This window comes from Giraffa tippelskirchi, chromosome 7, assembly GCF_054371585.1.
Source record: "Giraffa tippelskirchi isolate mGirTip1 chromosome 7, T2T-mGirTip1v1.2.pri, whole genome shotgun sequence".
Classification (NCBI taxonomy): domain Eukaryota; kingdom Metazoa; phylum Chordata; class Mammalia; order Artiodactyla; family Giraffidae; genus Giraffa; species Giraffa tippelskirchi.
The window spans coordinates 35,913,131-35,930,980 of NC_137281.1; the positions used below are offsets into that span (position 1 = coordinate 35,913,131).

At 47.4% G+C, this 17,850-nt stretch overlaps 2 protein-coding genes and 1 long non-coding RNA gene across 6 annotated transcripts in view; 1 reads left to right on the forward strand and 2 right to left on the reverse strand.

Annotated features, from left to right (window-relative positions):
- Positions 1-6,520, forward strand: part of PLLP (plasmolipin) — a 46,682-nt gene extending 40,162 nt beyond the window's left edge. For both annotated transcript variants that reach the window (XM_081514244.1, XM_081514243.1), the window contains exons 2-4: positions 33-206; positions 2,228-2,350; positions 3,606-6,520. In XM_081514244.1, the coding sequence (XP_081370370.1) occupies positions 33-206; positions 2,228-2,350; positions 3,606-3,722 (414 nt within the window). In that variant the 3' untranslated portion in view covers positions 3,723-6,520. The remainder of the gene's footprint in view (positions 1-32; positions 207-2,227; positions 2,351-3,605) is intronic.
- Positions 864-5,950, reverse strand: LOC145514999 (uncharacterized). The gene is made up of 5 exons (XR_014060619.1): positions 5,365-5,950; positions 4,683-4,852; positions 3,586-3,664; positions 2,281-2,374; positions 864-1,215 (listed from the first exon to the last, which is right to left on the reverse strand). It is a non-coding gene; the product is annotated as an uncharacterized LOC145514999 (long non-coding RNA).
- Positions 6,369-14,085, reverse strand: ARL2BP (ARF like GTPase 2 binding protein). Of its 3 annotated transcripts, none has more exons than XM_081514240.1 (6): positions 13,747-14,085; positions 12,936-12,997; positions 10,290-10,396; positions 8,730-8,815; positions 8,406-8,502; positions 6,369-7,755 (listed from the first exon to the last, which is right to left on the reverse strand). In XM_081514240.1, exons 1-6 carry the CDS (start codon positions 13,782-13,784, stop codon positions 7,654-7,656), a joined length of 492 nt encoding a protein of 163 aa, XP_081370366.1. In that variant the 5' UTR covers positions 13,785-14,085; the 3' UTR covers positions 6,369-7,653. The 3 variants fall into 3 exon arrangements, with proteins under 3 accessions (XP_081370366.1, XP_081370365.1, XP_081370368.1); XM_081514239.1 differs by having other exon boundaries at positions 10,290-10,422; positions 12,887-12,997; XM_081514242.1 differs by having other exon boundaries at positions 13,304-14,085.
- Between the last annotated feature and the right edge of the window lie 3,765 nt (positions 14,086-17,850).

Consider the following 17,850-nt stretch of genomic DNA (forward strand, 5'->3'; position numbering starts at 1 on the left):
GGGAGACTCTGGCTCCATCTCATCCCCTCCAGGTGCTGGGGCTGCTGGTGTGGGCCCTGATTGCTGACACTCCGTACCACCTGTATCCGTCTTACGGCTGGGTGATGTTCGTCGCTGTCTTCCTCTGGCTGCTGACAATCGTCTTCTTTGTCCTCTACCTGTTTCAGCTGCACATGAAGCTGTACGTGGTGCCCTGGCCACTGGTGGTGAGTCTGGATAGGAGCCCTGGGGGTGGCTCCGGGCTGACCCCTCTGCCACTGGGCTGGCTGTGACAATGTGACCTTCCCTAAGTGAGAAGTGGTGGCTGGGGGTTGACTGAAGTCCTTGCTGGCCTGTAGATCTGAGTGGGGGCGGAGGAGGGAGAATGAATGGTTCGGGTGTCCAGTTTTTCTGAGCGCTGAGAGCTTTGAATCCAGAACGACTCAGGCTTGACTTTCTCCCACGGAGGGAGTACAAGTGAGGGGCTGTTTGGGATCTTGAAAATATTTTTCCTTTTTGGGGGGTGGGCAGTCGGGATTTGATTCTGTGGGTGCTGTGGCTCTGGCTGGGCCCAGACTGGCAGCCCTGGGCTTGCAGGCTGGGGTGAGCTGGCAGGAGTCACTGAGGCCGGGCCTGGTGTGTGCAGGATGGGCTGGGCGCAGGGTGAGGCCCCCGCAGCCTGGCAGAGGGTGGTGTCCCGGGTTTGCCCAGGTCAGTCTCCTTAGAACACAGAGCTGAGAGTGTCCATAGGAAGTACCCTGGCCAGACACCAGAGAAAGCTGCTGGGGCTTTTTTTTCTCCAGCCCGGAAAACCCGTGCAGCTGGGGTCTGAGGCTTTCAGCGAGCAGAGAGGCGAGAGAGGCACATGACTGTCAGACAAGTAAGGCTGGGACTAGGCAGCATTGTTTGCAATTCAATGACTTTTGAAGCTGAGGAAACGTGAGTCATCCTCAAGACAGACCGGGTTTGTTAGATCTTGACATCACTGGTAGGAGCCAGGTGGTGTTTGCAGGGGGCACTGGGCTTGGAGGGAAGATCCTGGGGTGACGAGGGGGCGGCCTGACTTCCTGGACAGGGTCCAGCCCCTACCCTGTGTCCTAGGAGCCTTGAAAAAAGACATCTCCGGAGATGGAGGGGCCTTGGTGTCTCTTAGCACTGCTGTGGGGCTCCAGTCACAGCTGCTGATGGGAGAGGCTCCTTTCCCAGGCCATGATGGCAGGGCAGTGCCTCACCCTCCTAGATAAGGCGGAAGTAGGATTGCCAAATCAGGCGTTTCTGGGATAGGGACCACAAGCCCCCTTTAGGGCCCAGGTAAGAGGCCCTAAAGTAGAGACAATATGAGTGAAGTAGGTCAGGAGGGGTTCTGGAGAAACTGTCTGTCCATAGGAAGCCGCCTCTACTCCGCTCCAGCTGTTCTTAGTGGGAATGCAGGTGCCAAATCTTGATATTTTAAGATTGAAAGTTTTATATGAAATCTTAGTTTTCATATGAAATCTAATCTTAGAATGTTGGTAATTGTTTTTTAAAAATATGAGATGAGCCAAACATGCCTGAGGGCCAACAGTTTGCTGTCTGGCTGGGCTAAGAGATCTGCTAAGAACGGATTCCAGGGGCCAAGCACTGGGGAAATGGGACCTGGGACTGGTTGTTAGCCCAGGGCCCTTCCTTGCCACCTAGCTGAGGGTCTTTACCCTGGCATTTGATGTGGGGCATAGAGCCTAGGATGTGGCCAGAAGGCAGACATAGGTTCCTCCCACTGGGGGCAGAGGTAGGGACATGAGGGCCCCCCACCGCGCCCCCACACCCCCCCCCCCCGGGTCAGCCTCAGAGCCAAGCCCTCAGGGGCCACGGGAAAGGCCAGGCTTGGCGGGGAGCCACGGCGGAGGAGCAGGCCCTTCTTCAGCTGGAGCACTCAGACACAGGCTCAGTTTGGCCTCTTGCCATCAGGAGTGAGTTTTACCACGTGGAACTGTTGATGTTCCGGCCAGATCACTTTAGGCCCCCACCATCTCTCAGGCTTCAATATGTTTATGTTCTCTGCTCACAGGGCCTCCAGGCTGGCCCTGTGTAGCCAGCTGTCTCTGGAGGCCCTTTTAGTGGGAAAAACCCATGGGTCTTCATCCTCCTCCTCAAGCCCCAGTCCTTGTTCTGGCTACTGAAGGGATGTGTCAGTGGGAACAGAAAGTTCCATAGTTACTGTAAGAGTCTCATGTCTTAAGCCTGTTCTTTCCACTCCCCCAACCCCCAGTTAATGGTATTTAATGTGGGTGCCACTGTTCTCTACATCACGGCCTTCATCACCTGCTCTGCTTCGGTTGATCTGACATCCTTGAAGGGCACCCGGGCGTATAACCAGCGTGCAGCAGCCTCCGTGAGTATGGTTCCCTGGGGCACCCTAGGCAGTTACAGAGGAGATAGGTCAAAGCGAGGTCTATGCCCCTGAACTCCCACTGCTCCCTGATCCCAGGCCAGACACCTGCCACATGCTCAATCACCCTCCAACTCCCACTGGACTCACAGGTGTCCATGTTGTTTAGTCACTAAGTCAAGTCTGATTCTTTGCGACCCCATGGACTACAGTCCGCCAGGCTCCTCTGTCCATGGGATTTCCCAGGCAATAATACTGGAGTGGGTTGCCATTTCCTTCTCCAGGGGATCTTCCCTATCCAGAAATTGAACCTGTCTCTCTTGCACTGGCAGGTGGATTCTTTACCACTGAGCCACCAGGTGTCCATAATTAACAGCAAAAATTAACAGCAAAACCCTGAGGAACCAGAATGCTTGGGAAATGCTTCAGGCTGGCAAATCTTCATTGGGCTACCTGTTGAACTTTGCTGTGCCACACTGATCTAGGGTTGTATGTCTCCTTGGAGAGTCTGTTAGAAGCTATCATCCACCTTTGAGAAACGCACAGGCAAAAACCTTTTGGTTTAAATTATCTGGGAGACTCTCAGGTTCTCCTAGGCAGCCCAAACTTGGGCTCCATGTCGGGTAAAGTGTCAGAACCCCACACACCTGGCATGCCTCACCCATGAGTGTTCTTCTACTCCCTGTGTGTGTGAGGACAGGAGGGTCGGGGGGAGAGGGACTGCCAACTCTTTTTGACAGACCAGGAAATTGAGGCTCACAGAGGTGAAGGGACACGCCTAGACTGAGCCCTGGGTAAGGCTAGACCAGGACTTGGGCTTCCTCATTCTTCCTGGTGAGGCCGGTTTTAAAATCTGTGAACTCAGTCACCAGAAAAGAGACAGAGATTTCTGGAGTGTGAATTACATAATATTCCTAGGGCAGCTTTTGAATGTTGCCTTTTAAAAAACTAAATCCTGGAGCTGTGTCTAAAGCAGTCCCTATCCCTCTGTCACTCTTAGCATATTGTCCAGTCTTCCCTCTCAGCCTGACACACCTGGCCTGTATGGTTAATGTAAAGTTAGCACCCTGAACCTGGACCCGTTAGCCCCATAGTCATTCAATGACTGTATGGGTAAGCAGGAGTTGGTGTGGCTCATTCGGTTAATTGAGGGGCTCTGGTTTCCCTGTCTGCGCCTACCCTCTGTGTTTCACTGTTGTGGCCCCCAACCCCACAGGCCATGCTTCAAACAGACTCACCTCTGTCTCTTCTCTTTCAGTTCTTTTCGTGTTTAGTGATGATTGCCTATGGAGTGAGCGCTTTCCTCAGCTTCCAGGCCTGGCGAGGAGTAGGCAGCAATGCAGCCACCAGTCAGATGGCTGGTGGCTATGCCTAACCCACCTGTGCCATGGGCCACTGCGGGGCCGAAGGCTACCACCTGCTCCCAGGGCAGGTGGCTCCGGAAGCCTGAAGTCTGCGCCCTGTACAGAGTCAGCCTGGAAGGGACTACGCGTACTCATCTCTGCTCATCAGGCTCCTCGGGCTCACCCGACACTCCCAAGGGATCAGGATCCTTCCTCTGGCAGGCGTGTGGCCTGGAGAGAGGCCAACAGCCAAGACAGTCCTCTCCGCCCTCCATATTCAGAAGGTGATGGGGGATATGGGACTTTCTTGCTTTGTCCTTAGGACTTCAGTGTCCATGGCTGAGACCTAGCCTTCTCACCAGCACTAAATACGCTAACAGTGAACTCCATGCCCACAGCCCCTGACCCACCATAGAATAAGCCTAACAAGCAGCAAGTATTTATCCTAGTTTTTGTTCTGGGAAAACTGAGCAAACTCATGAAACCATTCTGATTCCTGAAAACATTAATTCTGGTTTGACCCTACCCCACGCCAACATGTCACTTGTAGGGAAACATGTAGAAAGGGTTGATTCTGACAGCATGGATTTCCTTTCTTGCCTTTCGAACATACCAGTTATTTTAAAAAAATCAGTTTTAATGACTCTCAATGATGAAAACCTGATCCAGGTTTCTCTCCCTTTCCCAAGCCCTTGTTTGTCATTTTCCCTTTGGGGAAACTAACATCACTGCTGACTGCCTCCCTGACGCTGTAAATTAGGCACCTGGGATGGGAGGGAAAGTAAGGCCTTGCTGGTGAGTTGCCCTGTGCTTGGTGGTAACTTTTTGTTTTTTACAAAAATAAAGACCGAAGAACTTATTTGGAAAAGATGTTGGGGAATCATACAGATGCTTATAAACACCAGGAAGCTGCAACCTAAGTCAGTACAGTTGGCCCTCTCTATTTGTGGGTTTCATATCCAAGGATTCAAACAATCAGTTGATATGCCTACCTTGATAGCTTGTGAAGTTCAGAGATCAGATAATCCAGGTGCTTAGTGTGCGGAGTTGGCAGCAGAGAAAGGGGGGGCCCCCCTGAGCTTATTTTCCTACCATAGCACACCATGCTCTGAATAACAAGCCACAGGCATTTCTAGGCACCCCTTGGTCCCACCTTAAAAAACTGGAAACAATGAAAGTGTAACTAGATTTAAACAGTTGTGGATGAGCTACTCTCTGGGGAAGAGGGGCAGGGGAGGGGGTAGGTTAAGTCAGATACCCATGTCCCAGCTGGCCCGGTATAGGCCTAGTTTGGGCCTGTTGTCCTGGGATGACAATTAACTGCATCCCTTTTTACTCTCCAGTGCCTCAGAGTTTGAATAATAGTCATTGCAGGATCAAGCTGTAAGAAGAGAGTTTTAAGGAGGACCGACTTATTTCTTTTGAGGCTTAGGAGAAAGCAAAATCCTCAGCTAGGCTTCTGACACCCTGAAACAGCTTCTTTGGGTGGAAATGTTGACATGCTTTGTCAAACAACTACCTTGTGGTTCAGGCCGATGCCCTCCCCCACCCCCCAAGTCCTCAGCCCCTGCAATATGGGTAAGTGCTGCCTAGGGCTGAGGCCTAAGCTATAGGAAGAGGCAAGTGTCCCCTGAAGCTGGGGACAAACACTGGACTTTCTCATGCTGCCCACACCTGTTGTTCAGTTGCTCAGCTGTGTCCGACTCTGTGACCCCATAGACTGCAGCATGCCAGGCTTCCCTGTCCTTCACTATCTCCCAGAGTTTGCTCAAACTCATGTCCATTGAGTTGGTTATGCCATCCAACCATCTCATCCTTTGTCGTCCCCTTCTCCTTCTGCCCTCAATCTTTCCCAGCCCCAGGGTCTTTTCCAATGAGTCTCTTTGCATCAGGTGGCCAAAGTATTAGAGCTTCAGCATCAGTCTTTTCAATGAATATTCAGGGTTGATTTCCTTTAGGATTGACTGGTTTGATCTCCTTACTGTCCAAGGGACTCTCAAGAGTGTCCTCCAACACCATAGATCAAAAGCATCGATTCTTTGGTGCTCAGTCTTCTTTATGGTCCAGCTCTCACATCCATATATGACTACTGGAAGAACCATAGCTTTGACTATATGGACTTCTGTCAGCAAAGAAATGTCTCTAGCTTTTTAATACGCTGTCTAGGTTAGTCATAGCTTTTCTTCCACAGAACTGTCTCCTTGGAAGAGAAGAGACACCTGAGCCCCTCTAAAGGTGGCACATATGATGATATAAGTTCCTGAGTGGACAGAGAGAGAGTTCTGGTTAAGTTTTTTTTTTTTAAACCAGAAAGCCTAGTTCCTAATGGGAAGCTACAGCAGGCTTGCCTGCTTTTTTCTGAGTGGAAAAGGATAAAAAAAAAAACCATCTGCCTTTCTTGTTCACTTTTCATAATTTCATCATTGGGTTTTGTCTACTTGCTTTTTCTCACCCAGACTGATCAGTGGGGTGTTCATCAAGTGCTTCCAACATGCATGGCCTGTGATGGGCAGTCCCATTTATAAAAAAGAGCAAGAAGGGTAAGCAAGGTCAGGAGAGTCAGTGTTTAAGGAAGCCTTTGGCTTGAAAGACCAAAGCTCTGATAACTTGATGGCAGCAACAATAGTACATAAGGGATTGACTCATTTAGAAAGATGGTTTATGCAAAACACCTCAAATTTTACTCATGGTACAAAAGTATTTAATAAGTGCCATGTTGGTACAGAAAAACACAGCCTGTAGCTCATCCTTTAAAACCAGAAGAGTCAACTGAAAAGTTAGTAGAGATTCTTATTTTTACTTTAAAAATAAAAACAAAAAACTAAGTACACATTGGGAATTGAATTACTACATTTTTTCTTTCACCCATGTTTTCCAGCCAGTAATGTTCTATCAAACACTATAATAAGACAATGTACTGAATCTAAGCAGATGACCAGTAAAGCTGTTTGCTATCTCCTACTCGTGCTAAGCTAGACCATGGAACACTATCTTGGTAGGATTATTTTGACAGCCAAGAAAGAAGTGCAGAGCCCCTACCCCAAACCTAAGGAGCTGACTTACACAGAAAGGGTTTTAAGCAAACCTGCACAAACATGAACATGCTCTAAGAAAAGGATATCTTTTAGACTACTTCCAGCATACATTCACTGGCGCCCAGTAAAATGGACCACCAAGGTAGAAAGCATTTTAGCCTTCATAGCACTAACAGCTAAAAAGCACACAGCATATAATACTTTGATCTTGAAGTGGGTAATCATGGAAGTTCCAAGATTGTATCCACTAGGTTAGCCTGAGTATTCATCTATAAAAATATTTTTTCAAAAACACGTAAACGAGGGTTATAGAAACAATGAGACTACATCTGGACCTGTAGAAGACAGTGATACAAAGACTGCACATGTAAGACTAGAATTGATTTTCACATGTGGCTTTTAGGTAAAGGAAATCTCTGTAAGTTGATTCCTACTAGCTGTGATGGTAGAATTTTCAGAAATCTTGAGATGGGCAGCTATCTGCAGTTCACCCCTAGATAAATACTCCCAGTCAAAACCCCCACTGAGGCTGTAGGACTTAAACTGTGATCCATATAAAAAGCTGTGAGTGCACAAAAAGCCTCCTGGGACATGTAAGGCCTGCTGGCCAAGAGAGTTGATGATGGTGAATTTTCCCAACACGGACACCCCGACATGAATGCTGGGGACGGGCATCTCAGTTTGAATGCTGGACTTGGGTTTAGAGGGGTCTACTCGGGGAGGAGTACTAGGGTTACCAAAAACAAGAATGTCTTGTCCCAGGAAGGTTAGGTAATTGTCTTCTGACCCATCAATACTTAACATTAATGAAGAGTTGCAGAAGAGTCAGTCTTTTCAAGATGTATTCTTCTGACATCATTAGCCAAAGCCTCTCCCAGTCTATTGAGCTGGTGACGTCCAGGAAGAGCCCAGAGCCTGAAGGTGGGACCTAGGGCCGCAGATCGTTCTGGGAGGCTGGCACAGAAGATGATTTGCACAGTGAAGTCACCACTAAACCACTGCTTAAGTCCAGTCCCCGGCCTTCTTTTTCCTACAAGAGAACACCACAACTTTAAGAGGCAAGGGACAGAAGAAAGTCCTTTCTAGCTCTGACTGGGGAGGGAGATGTTCCAGGGTGGGTGGCTGGGCCACAAGGGAGCACACAGAAGAGGGAGGATGAGATTTTGCATTTTTGTTCAGCACTGGTCACTCTTAAAAAATGTACCTCTCAGGGACTTCCCTGGAGGTCCAGTGGTCAAGACCCCACTGCAAGCAGCACGGGTTTGATGCCTGGTTGGGAGAACCAAGATCCCATGTGCCAAGCAGCAAGGCCAAAACAAACAAAACAAAAAACACCTCTCTTCAATGAAAAATATTTCCTTCTCCTATTAAGATCCTGCGTTATAAGAAAGGCAAGGCAATTAAGACTTGTTTTTTGGCTTTGTCCTTTTGATTATACAGGGACCCTGTGAGGTGCCTAGGACCTTTGGTTTCACCAAAACTATGAGAGTGTAATTCCTCATAAGCACCCCAGGCCCCGGCCAGTGGGGGACAGCAGCTGCTCTGCTGGCTGGGTGCTCGCTGTCCGGCTGACACTGGCCAGTCTTACAGTGGGGAGCACAGAGGGTGGTTTGTGCCTGACAGGTCCACTTGGAACTTTCTAAGCGGTTCACTGTGGCATAACAGACAAGAAGGACTTACTGCTCGGTAGTCCAGAAACATTTCTTTAAAAGCCAGAAAATCCGTAAATGTGAGCAGCATGTCAAAAATGTCACCGGCCACTTCATCTTTATGGTGCCTGTGAAGGAAAAGGGTGGTTGCTTCATGAACGACTGATGACACAGACCATCTCCTTGAGATTTTCTTCAAAGGTATGGAGGGCCTCCCACCCAGGGCCTAACCACCAGTGCTCTGAAGCTTGATGTTCAAGCACTAGGAGGAAAAAAAAGGAGGAGGGTCTATGAATTTTCAGAGTTGAGGAGGAGGAGGGTACCAAGAGGTAAAAAAAAGTCAAGTTCGACTCACTGTAAAGTTGTAGTGAAAGCCGCCATGTTAAATCCAGGAATCCGTTCCAACAGCTGTTCTTCTATATACTTTTCTACCAAAGAAATCTGTAACAGTAAAACTTCTTTTCAGAAAGCCTGTTCTCCAGCCCTTTGCAAACATTTCTGTGTGCCTGGCTCCCCGCTGAGCACTGGGGGCACCAGAGTGAACCCAAACCCAGCTCCTGTCCTCAGTGAGCTCATCCCAGCCCCTGCCCGGCACCCTCCAGGAGAGAGGTGTATACAGGTAACTACACTGCAACAAGAGGAATGCTCTCCAGTGGGTAGCGTTAGGGAGCAGAAGGGCTCCCACCCCCCATGGCATGAAATGAGGAATGAAGTAAGTGGGGGCTTTTCTGCCTGGGTAGATAGAATCTGCAGAAAGAAACAGATGAAAAAGCATACAGTGGAAGGCAATCACAGATCTGTTAAAAGCGGAAGCTTGGCTTAAGAAACTTTCACCAACTCTGCCACACTTTTGCGTTCAAGGAATTAAGTCCTGGAGGCTCAAACTTCTCAGACACATGAAATCCTAATAGGCTGCAAGGGGCCTTGGCATATGCAAAGACCCAAGGGTCCAGAGCCAAGGTTCCTGGGTTCTAGTTTGGTTTTGCCACCAACTAGTTAGTGATATGGGTCTTGGTTTTCACTTTTATCTAACAGTCATGCATACTTATGGAGAAGGCAATGGCACCCTACTCCAGTACTCTTGCCTGGAAAATCCCGTGGATGAAGGAGCCTGGTAGGCTACAGTCCATGGGGTCCCTAAGAGTCGGATATGACTGAGCAACTTCACTTTCACTTTTCCCTTTCATGCACTGGAGAAGGAAATGGCAACCCACTCCAGTATTCTTGCCTGGAGAATCCCAGGGACAGCAGAGCCTGGTGGGCTGCCGTCTATGGGGTCACACAGAGCCGGACACGACTGAAGTGACTTAGCAGCAGTAGCAGCAGCATGCATACTTGATTGAATTATGTAGTAAGAAAAAATAGTGTGTGAAAGCTGAAAGGTCAAAAGTATGTAAGTGCAAGCTATGGTGAACCCATATACTGTAACTGAAAGCAGGATTATGATAAAGTCAACCATGCTTTTATTTTTTAATTTTTTTTAAATTAGTTTATCTACTTTTTAACTTTACAATATTGTATTTGCTTTGCCATACATTGACATGAATCCACCATGGGTGTACATGTTTTCCCCTTCCAGAACCCCCCTTCCACCTCCCTCCCCATCCCATCCCTCTGGGTCATCCCGGTGCACCAGCCCAGAGCACCCTGTATCATGCATCGAACCGTGTTTTTAAAATAGACGAGATCATTAACTATTTGGAAAACAGCCCCAAGAACTATGCAGAGAAAAACAATAGGTGATGAAGACTAAACCCAATTCTAATTAGACTTCCTAGCAGGGTGCTGGTGGCAGATTCTAAAAGCTGAGCTGATTTCAACATTATTTGAACCTAAATTCATATTTTAAAGAAATCCTAAATTCATATTTCAAAGAAATCCTAATCTCCAGTAAGAGAAATAGGAACCCACTTACATATTCATTAAAAATAGGTGTGTAGGTGAGCTTATTCTCTTCTGTGTCTTCAAACTCCTGGTAGTACTTGTCCATGAAATTCCTCTGTAATAACTGGAACTCATCATCTGAACCGCAATAGGAAACATATATTCTTTTTAATGTGCAGGAATTCAATGGCAGAATTGCTTTCTAAATGGCCAACCTTTAGGAGAGGGAAAGCTAAAGGTGTTAAGTGTAAAGTTCAGTGGCATTAAGAGCCTTCACACTGTTGTGCAACCACCGCCACCACCCTCTAATCCATTTTAAACACAGCCATACAGGGCAGGGTGGCTTGGGAACTCCACAAATGGTTCTCTTAAATACAGCTGCAGTGGTGGAAACAGTGTAGTGATCAGATGGGTGGGCTCTGATAGAGGCTAGACTACCAGAGTTTAAATCCCACCTCAGCCACTAACACTGGGTAACCTTGGGCAGGTTAATTTCTCTAAGTCCGAGTTTCTTCAACTTCAGAGTACCTGTCACAAAAGATTGCTAGGTGGCATTTAGATAAGGATTCACCAATAGCGACTGATTCATAACAAACACTTATTAGGATTTAGGGAATTTAAACAGCCAAATAGAATATCATTTCCAAAAACAAAAGGAACGCTTCACAAATGGCCTAGACTTAGGAATAAATGCCCTGGGCTTACAGAAAGCTCATTTCCCCCACTGCACACAGGGGTCTTGTAGAGGCCAAAAGAACTCCGGGTATTCCTCAGCACTCCCCAGGAATCCTCTGATTGACATGGGACCTTAATGGTGTATCTTCATCTGTATTTAGGAGTTAAGGTCATGAAACTTTATAGGACCCGAAGGTACAAAACTGGGTCAAGTGATTTTCTAAACAAGACTAAGAAATACAGATAATAACACTAAACAACAGCGTTCTTTTCCTTATTCTCAGGAAATTTAAAGTCACCCATACGAGAGATTTTTTTCAAGTTTTTCTCTCCCACATATTTGTCTTAAATGACAGGTGCCTGTTACTGCTTATTACTTAGTAGGATCTATGGATGCCAAAGTGAAAGTTGCTCAGTCATGTCCGACTCTTTGTGACCCCCATGGACTATACAGTCCATGGAATTCTCCAGGGTAGAATACTGGAGTGGGCACCCTTTCCCTTCTTCAGGGGATCTTCCCAACCCAGGGATCGAACCCAGGTCTCCCGCACTGCAGGTGGATTCATTACCAGCTGAGCCACCAGGGAAGCCCAAATGAATCCACAAATAGGAACTCAGGACCCAGGAAAATATGGAACCAGCTGAAGCATGACACCTTGTTCCTCATGGACATGTGCACTATGGTTATGCTATTAAACTGCTCTATGTCACAAAACTAAGACTAAAACCGATCTTACTGAACTGGACATGGAACAACAGACTGGTTCCAAATAGGAAAAGGAGTACATCCAGGCTGTATATTGTCACCCTGCTTATTTAACTTATATGCGGAGTACATCATGAGAAACACTGGGCTGGAGGAAGCACAAGCTGGAATCAAGATTGCCAGGAGAAATATCAGTAACCTCAGATATGCAGATGACACCACCCTTATGGCAGCAAGTGAAGAACTAAAGAGCCTCTTGATGAAAGTGAAAGAGGAGAGTGAAAAAGTTGGCTTAAAGTTCAACATTCAGAAAACTAAGATCATGGCATCCGGTTCTATCACTTCATGGCAGACAGATGGGGAAACAGTGGAAACAGTGGCTGACTTTATTTTTCTGGGCTCCAAAATCACTGCAGATGGTGACTGCAGCCATGAAATTAAAAGATGCTTACTCCTTGGAAGGAAAGTTATGACCAACCTAGACAGCATATTAAAAAGCAGAGACATTACTTTGCCAACAAAGGTCCGTCTAGTCAAGGCTATGGTTTTTCCAGTGGTCATGTATGGATGTGAGAGTTGGACTATAAAGAAAGCTGAGCGCCGAAGAATTGATGCTTTTGAACTGCGGTGTTGGAGAAGACTCTTGAGAGTCCCTTGGACTGCAAGAAGATCCAACCAGTCCATCCTAAAGGAGATTAGTCCTGGGTGTTCATTGGAAGGACTGATGTTGAAGCTGAAACTCCAATACTTTGGCCACCTCATCTGAAGAGCTGACTCATTGGAAAAGACCCTGATGCGGGGAAAGATTGAGGGGAGGAGGAGAAAGGGACGACAGAGGATGAGATGGCTGGATGGCATCACCGACTCGATGGACATGGGTTTGGATGGACTTGGAGTTGGTGATGCACAGGGAGGCCTGGCGTGCTGCGGTTCGTGGGGTTGCAAAGAGTCAGACACGACTGAGCGACTGAACTGAACTGAACTGACTTTCTGGAATAAAGTAGTTAATATTTGCTGAAGTTTTGCCATGAGCCCCGGAACTCCAAGGTGCCCTGTTACCTGAATGAGTTCCCTTCTGGGGACTGAATCTATGGTAATCAATTATTTTCAGGAGTAGGGGCTATATCCCTTTAAGGCAAACCACACTTTGGCTTACTTCGTATTTCAGTATGCCACATTAAACATTATATGCAGCATGATGTTTTCTCTCTTTTTAAAAATTAACTCTCCAAGTGGATTTCAATGACGTTAAAAGCAAGAATCTAAAAACTAAAGAGCCAGAGTAGGGAAGCTTACCCATGATAATGTCCTCTAAATATCCAACCACAGCATCAAATTCTGCATCAGAGGCGGAAGAGCTGAAAAATAGACCTGGATTAGGTACAGTTTCAGCTTAATTCCTGCCCCCCCCCAAATGTACTATGGCCCTTTTCAAATGAATTCTCCATCACCCTGCTTCAACAATTAAGAATGATTTACTGTTTAATCTAGCAATTGCACACTGAAGAAAACACATTTTACACACCTGTGACATCAAAGTTTAATGTAGTGTATCTACTTTCAGAAAACTGATGGGACACAAGGAGTCACAAAGGGACAAATTAAAGGGGTCACATCAGACATCTTAAGGCTCCTCACATTTATTTCCTGTGGGTTCTACTCACCGCATCTTCACTATCACCCCACACCAATCTACTTGTGGGCGGGCGTAAACCTGGTGCGGTCAACACACTGGCCGGGGTGGAGAGGGGCAATTATAGAGTCCCTGGGGGTGGTGGTGTGGTGGTGGTGGAGGGTCTTCTGACCCGCGGTCGGGCCTAGGCCGCTCAAACCCATCAGGTTTTGCTGACGACTAAGGACTGGAGACCGGGGGATTGTGACAGAGGCGTGTATCACCGCGCGACACCACGCTGCGCTCCTGTCCTCCGCGCCTGAACTCCGCGGTCGCCGCAGCAGCAGAGTCCACCGCGGGAACTGGGGTGGAATTGGGGGGAGTCTTGTTGGTTTCCCACCCCCACCGAAGGCACTGGTTTCGCAGGGCGGAGGCCTAGGCCAAGCGCCAGCAGCCCCGGCCTGCAGCCTCCCGGGCTCGGGTGGCGTGACTCACAAGGACAGCGCGAAGCTCTCTTCCTCTAGGGCGTCCATCGCCGCCGCCGCATCCACCGCGCGTGGGGGAGCGGACCCGTTGGCCTTCTACCCTTGCCTGCGACCCGGGCGCAGCCTCTGCTCTGCTCTGCAGAGCTCCAACCGGCATCCGGAAAGCCTCGCAGTCGAGGCCGCGGCCGGCTCACGGCCCAGCCGGGTAGCGCCTGCGCGCGGCGCCCCAGCCTCAGGCTCCTCGGCTGCGGCCACACGCCGGCCAGGCCTCCTAGTCCTGCCAGGCCTAGCTAAACTCGCAGCTATCGCCGCGGGGTCCAGCGTCCGTTACCACGCCCCGCCTCCCGTCACCATGGCCACCGCGACCCTTCCGCCGGCTCGGGGCTCCCAGCAACCAATCACAGGTCTGCGTTACCCCAATCCAGGGGCGGGACAAAGGGAGAGGAAGTGAGGCGAAGGGATGCAGGGTAGCGACAGGAAGCTGGACCGCATCCAGCAGGTCAGGGGCTCACTGACGTATACTCACGCTGTCGGGCGATTAAAGCCAAGACTTACCCAATGTGAAGAGGAAGGAATGGAAGCCCAGAGAGAGCCTCAATTTCCCCACTTGCAACTTGTTAATGAATTACCAGATTTAAGAAGAAGATTAAGTCATTCAAATTGGTTTTAAGAGCACTGTAAATCGAAAATCTCTTCAGAGTCAATCCCTTAGCTTTTGAGCCAGATAGTGCAGACCTCTGATTTTCGAGACAGTTGCTCCCTCTGGTGGAACTACCACGAGACAGCTACCAAAGCCAGCCCCACCACAAGAAGTGGATGTCTTGCAATTTACATCATAAACATTCACATCAAAAAGATTATTAGGCAGTAACTCGTTTCTTGGGTAACTAGGCAAGATTAACGTTGACAGAACCACTTTGAGCAACGCAATCAGGTGACTTTGCTCCAGGATAAGCCCCCTCCGAGAAACTGCCCAATTTTACAAAAGAGTACCCTAGACCTGTTCTCTCATTGGATCACTAGACATTGTGTCTTTTCAGTTGCTTTTTATTTTTTGGCCAAATGTGTGGTACATGTCTAGAGGAACTTTAGATATGGTTCATGTTTGATCTGTGGGTCAGATGTCCAGCCTGAATGGACAGATACCTGTAAATGAACATAAAATAGCTATCAGTGGGGTGTGGAACTAAACTGGTTACCATGACACAGAGTGAGATCAGTTCTCAGAGGTACTATCTCTAGTACCAAGTAGAAGGCAGGCATTCAGAAAGGTTTGGTAAATAATCAGACCAAGTTAATACACAGGATCAGAGCAGAGAAGGAAACTTGATTCCATCTATCCTGGTTATCTAATGTTGTTACTGGCCACCCAAAACTTCCTGGCTAAAAAAAAAAAAAAATTATTTTGCTCAGTAATCTGTAATGTGGACAGGACTTGATACGGATAGTTCCTTTCTGTTCTACTTGGCGTCAGTTAGAGGTAGCTGGAATCAGTTCAGTTCAGTTCAGTTCAGTCGCTCAGTTGTGTCCGACTCTCTGCGACCCCATGAATTGCAGCACGCCAGGCCTCTCTGTCCATCACCAACTCCCGGAGTCTATCCAAACCCATGTTCATCAAGTCGGTGATGCCATCCAACCATCTCATCCTCTGTCGTCCCCTTCTCCTCCCGCCCCCAATCCTACCCAGCATTAGGGTCTTTTCCAATGTGCCAACCCTTCGCATGAGGTGGCCAAAGTATTGGAGCTTCAGCTTCAACATCAGACCTTCCAATGAACACCCAGGATTGATCTCTTTTAGGATGGATTGATTGGATCTCCTTGCAGTCCAAGGGACTCTCAAGAGTCTTCTCCAACACCACAGTTCAAAAGCATCAATTCTGCGGCGCTCAGCTTTCTTCACCGTCCAACTCTCACATCCATACATGACCACTGGAAAAACCATAGCCTTGACTAGACGGACTTTTGTTGGCAAAGTAATGTCTCTGCTTTTAAATATGCTATCTAGGTTGGCCATAACCTTCCTTCCAAGGAGTAAGCGTCTTTTAATTTCATGGCTGCAGTCACCATCAGCAGTGATTCTGGAGCCCCAAAAAATAAAGTCTGACACTGTTTCCACTGTTTCCCCATCTATTTCCCATGAAGTGATGGGACCAGATGCCATGATCTTAGTTTTCTGAACGTTGAGCTTTAAGCCAACTTTTTCACTCTCCTCCTTCACCTTCATCAAGAGGCTCTTTAGTTCTTCTTCACTCTCTGCCATAAGGGTGGTGACATCCGCATATCTGAGGTTATTGATATTTCTCCCAGCAATCTTGATTCCAGCTTGTGTTTCTTCCAGCCTAGCGTTTCTCATGATGTACTCTGCATATAAGTTAAATAAGCAGGGTGACAATATACAGCCTTGATGTACTCCTTTTCCTATTTGGACCCAGTCTGTTGTTCCATGTCCAGTTCTAACTGTTGCTTCCTGACCTGCATACAGGTTTCTCAAGAGACAGGTCAGATGGTCTGGTATTCCCATCTCTTTCAGAATTTTCCACAGTTTATTGTGATCCACACAGTCAAAGGCTTTGGCATAGTCAATAAAGCAGAAATAGATGTTTTTCTGGAACTCTCTTGCTTTTTCGATGATCCAGCGGATATTGGCAATTTGATCTCTGGTTCCTCTGCCTTTTCTAAAACCAGCTTCAACATCTGGAAGTTCACGGTTCACGTATTGCTGAAGCCTGGCTTGGAGAATTTTGAGCATTACTTTACTAGCATGTGAGATGAGTGCAATTGTGTGGTAGTTTGAGCATTCTTTGGCATTGCCTTTCTTTGGGATTGGAACGAAAACTGACCTTTTCCAGTCCTGTGGCCACTGCTGAGTTTTCCAAATTTGCTGGCATATCGAGTGCAGCACTTTCACAGCATCACCTTTGAGGATTTGAAATAGCTCAACTGGAATTCCATCACCTCCACTAGCTTTGTTCGTAGTGATGCTTTCTAAGGCCCACTTGACTTCACATTCCAGGATGTCTGGCTCTAGGTGAGTGATCACACCATCGTGATTATCTGGGTCGTGAAGATCTTTTTTGTACAGTTCTTCTGTGTATTCTTGCCACCTCTTCTTAATATCTTCTGCTTCTGTTAGGTCCATACCATTTCTGTCCTTTATCGAGCCCATCTTTGCATGAAATGTTCCTTTGGTATCTCTAATTTTCTTGAAGAGATCTCTAGTCTTTCCCAATCTGTTGTTTTCCTCTGTTTGCACTGATCGCTGAGGAAGGCTTTCTTATCTCTCCTTGCTATTCTTTGGAACTCTGCATTCAGATGGGAATATCTTTCCTTTTCTCCTTTGCTTTTCGCTTCTCTTCTCTTCCCAGCTATCTGTAAGGCCTCCTCAGACAGCCATTTTGCTTTTTTGCATTTCTTTTCCATGGGGATTTTCTTGATCCCTGTCTCCTGTACAATGTCACGAACCTCTGTCCATAGTTCATCAGGCATTCTGTCTATCAGGTCTAGTCTCTTAAATCTATTTGTCACTTCCACTGTATACTCATAAGGGATTTGATCTAGGTCATACCTGAATGGTCTAGTGGTTTTCCCTACTTTCTTCAATTTAAGTCTGAATTTGGCAATAAGCAGTTCATGATCTGAGCCACAGTCTGCTCCTGGTCTTGTTTTTGCTGACTGTGTAGAACTTCTCCATCTTTGGCTGCAAAGAATATAATCAATCTGATTTCAGTGTTGACCATCTGGTGATGTCCACGTGTAGAGTCTTCTCTTGTGTTGCTGGAATAGGGTGTTTGCTATGACCAGTGCGTTCTCATGGCAAAACTCTATTAGCCTTTGCCCTGCTTCATTCTGTACTCCAAGGCCAAACTTGCCTGTTACGCCAGGTGTTTCTTGACTTCCTACTTTTGCATTCCAGTCCCCTATAATGAAAAGGACATCTTTTTTGGGTGTTAGTTCTAGAAGGTCTTGTAGGTCTTCATAGAACCGTTCAACTTCAGCTTCTTTGGCGTTACTGGTCGGGGCATAGACTTGGATTACCGTGATATTGAATGGTTTGCCTTGGAAACGAACAGAGATCATTCTGTCGTTCTTGAGATTGCATCCAAGTACTGCATTT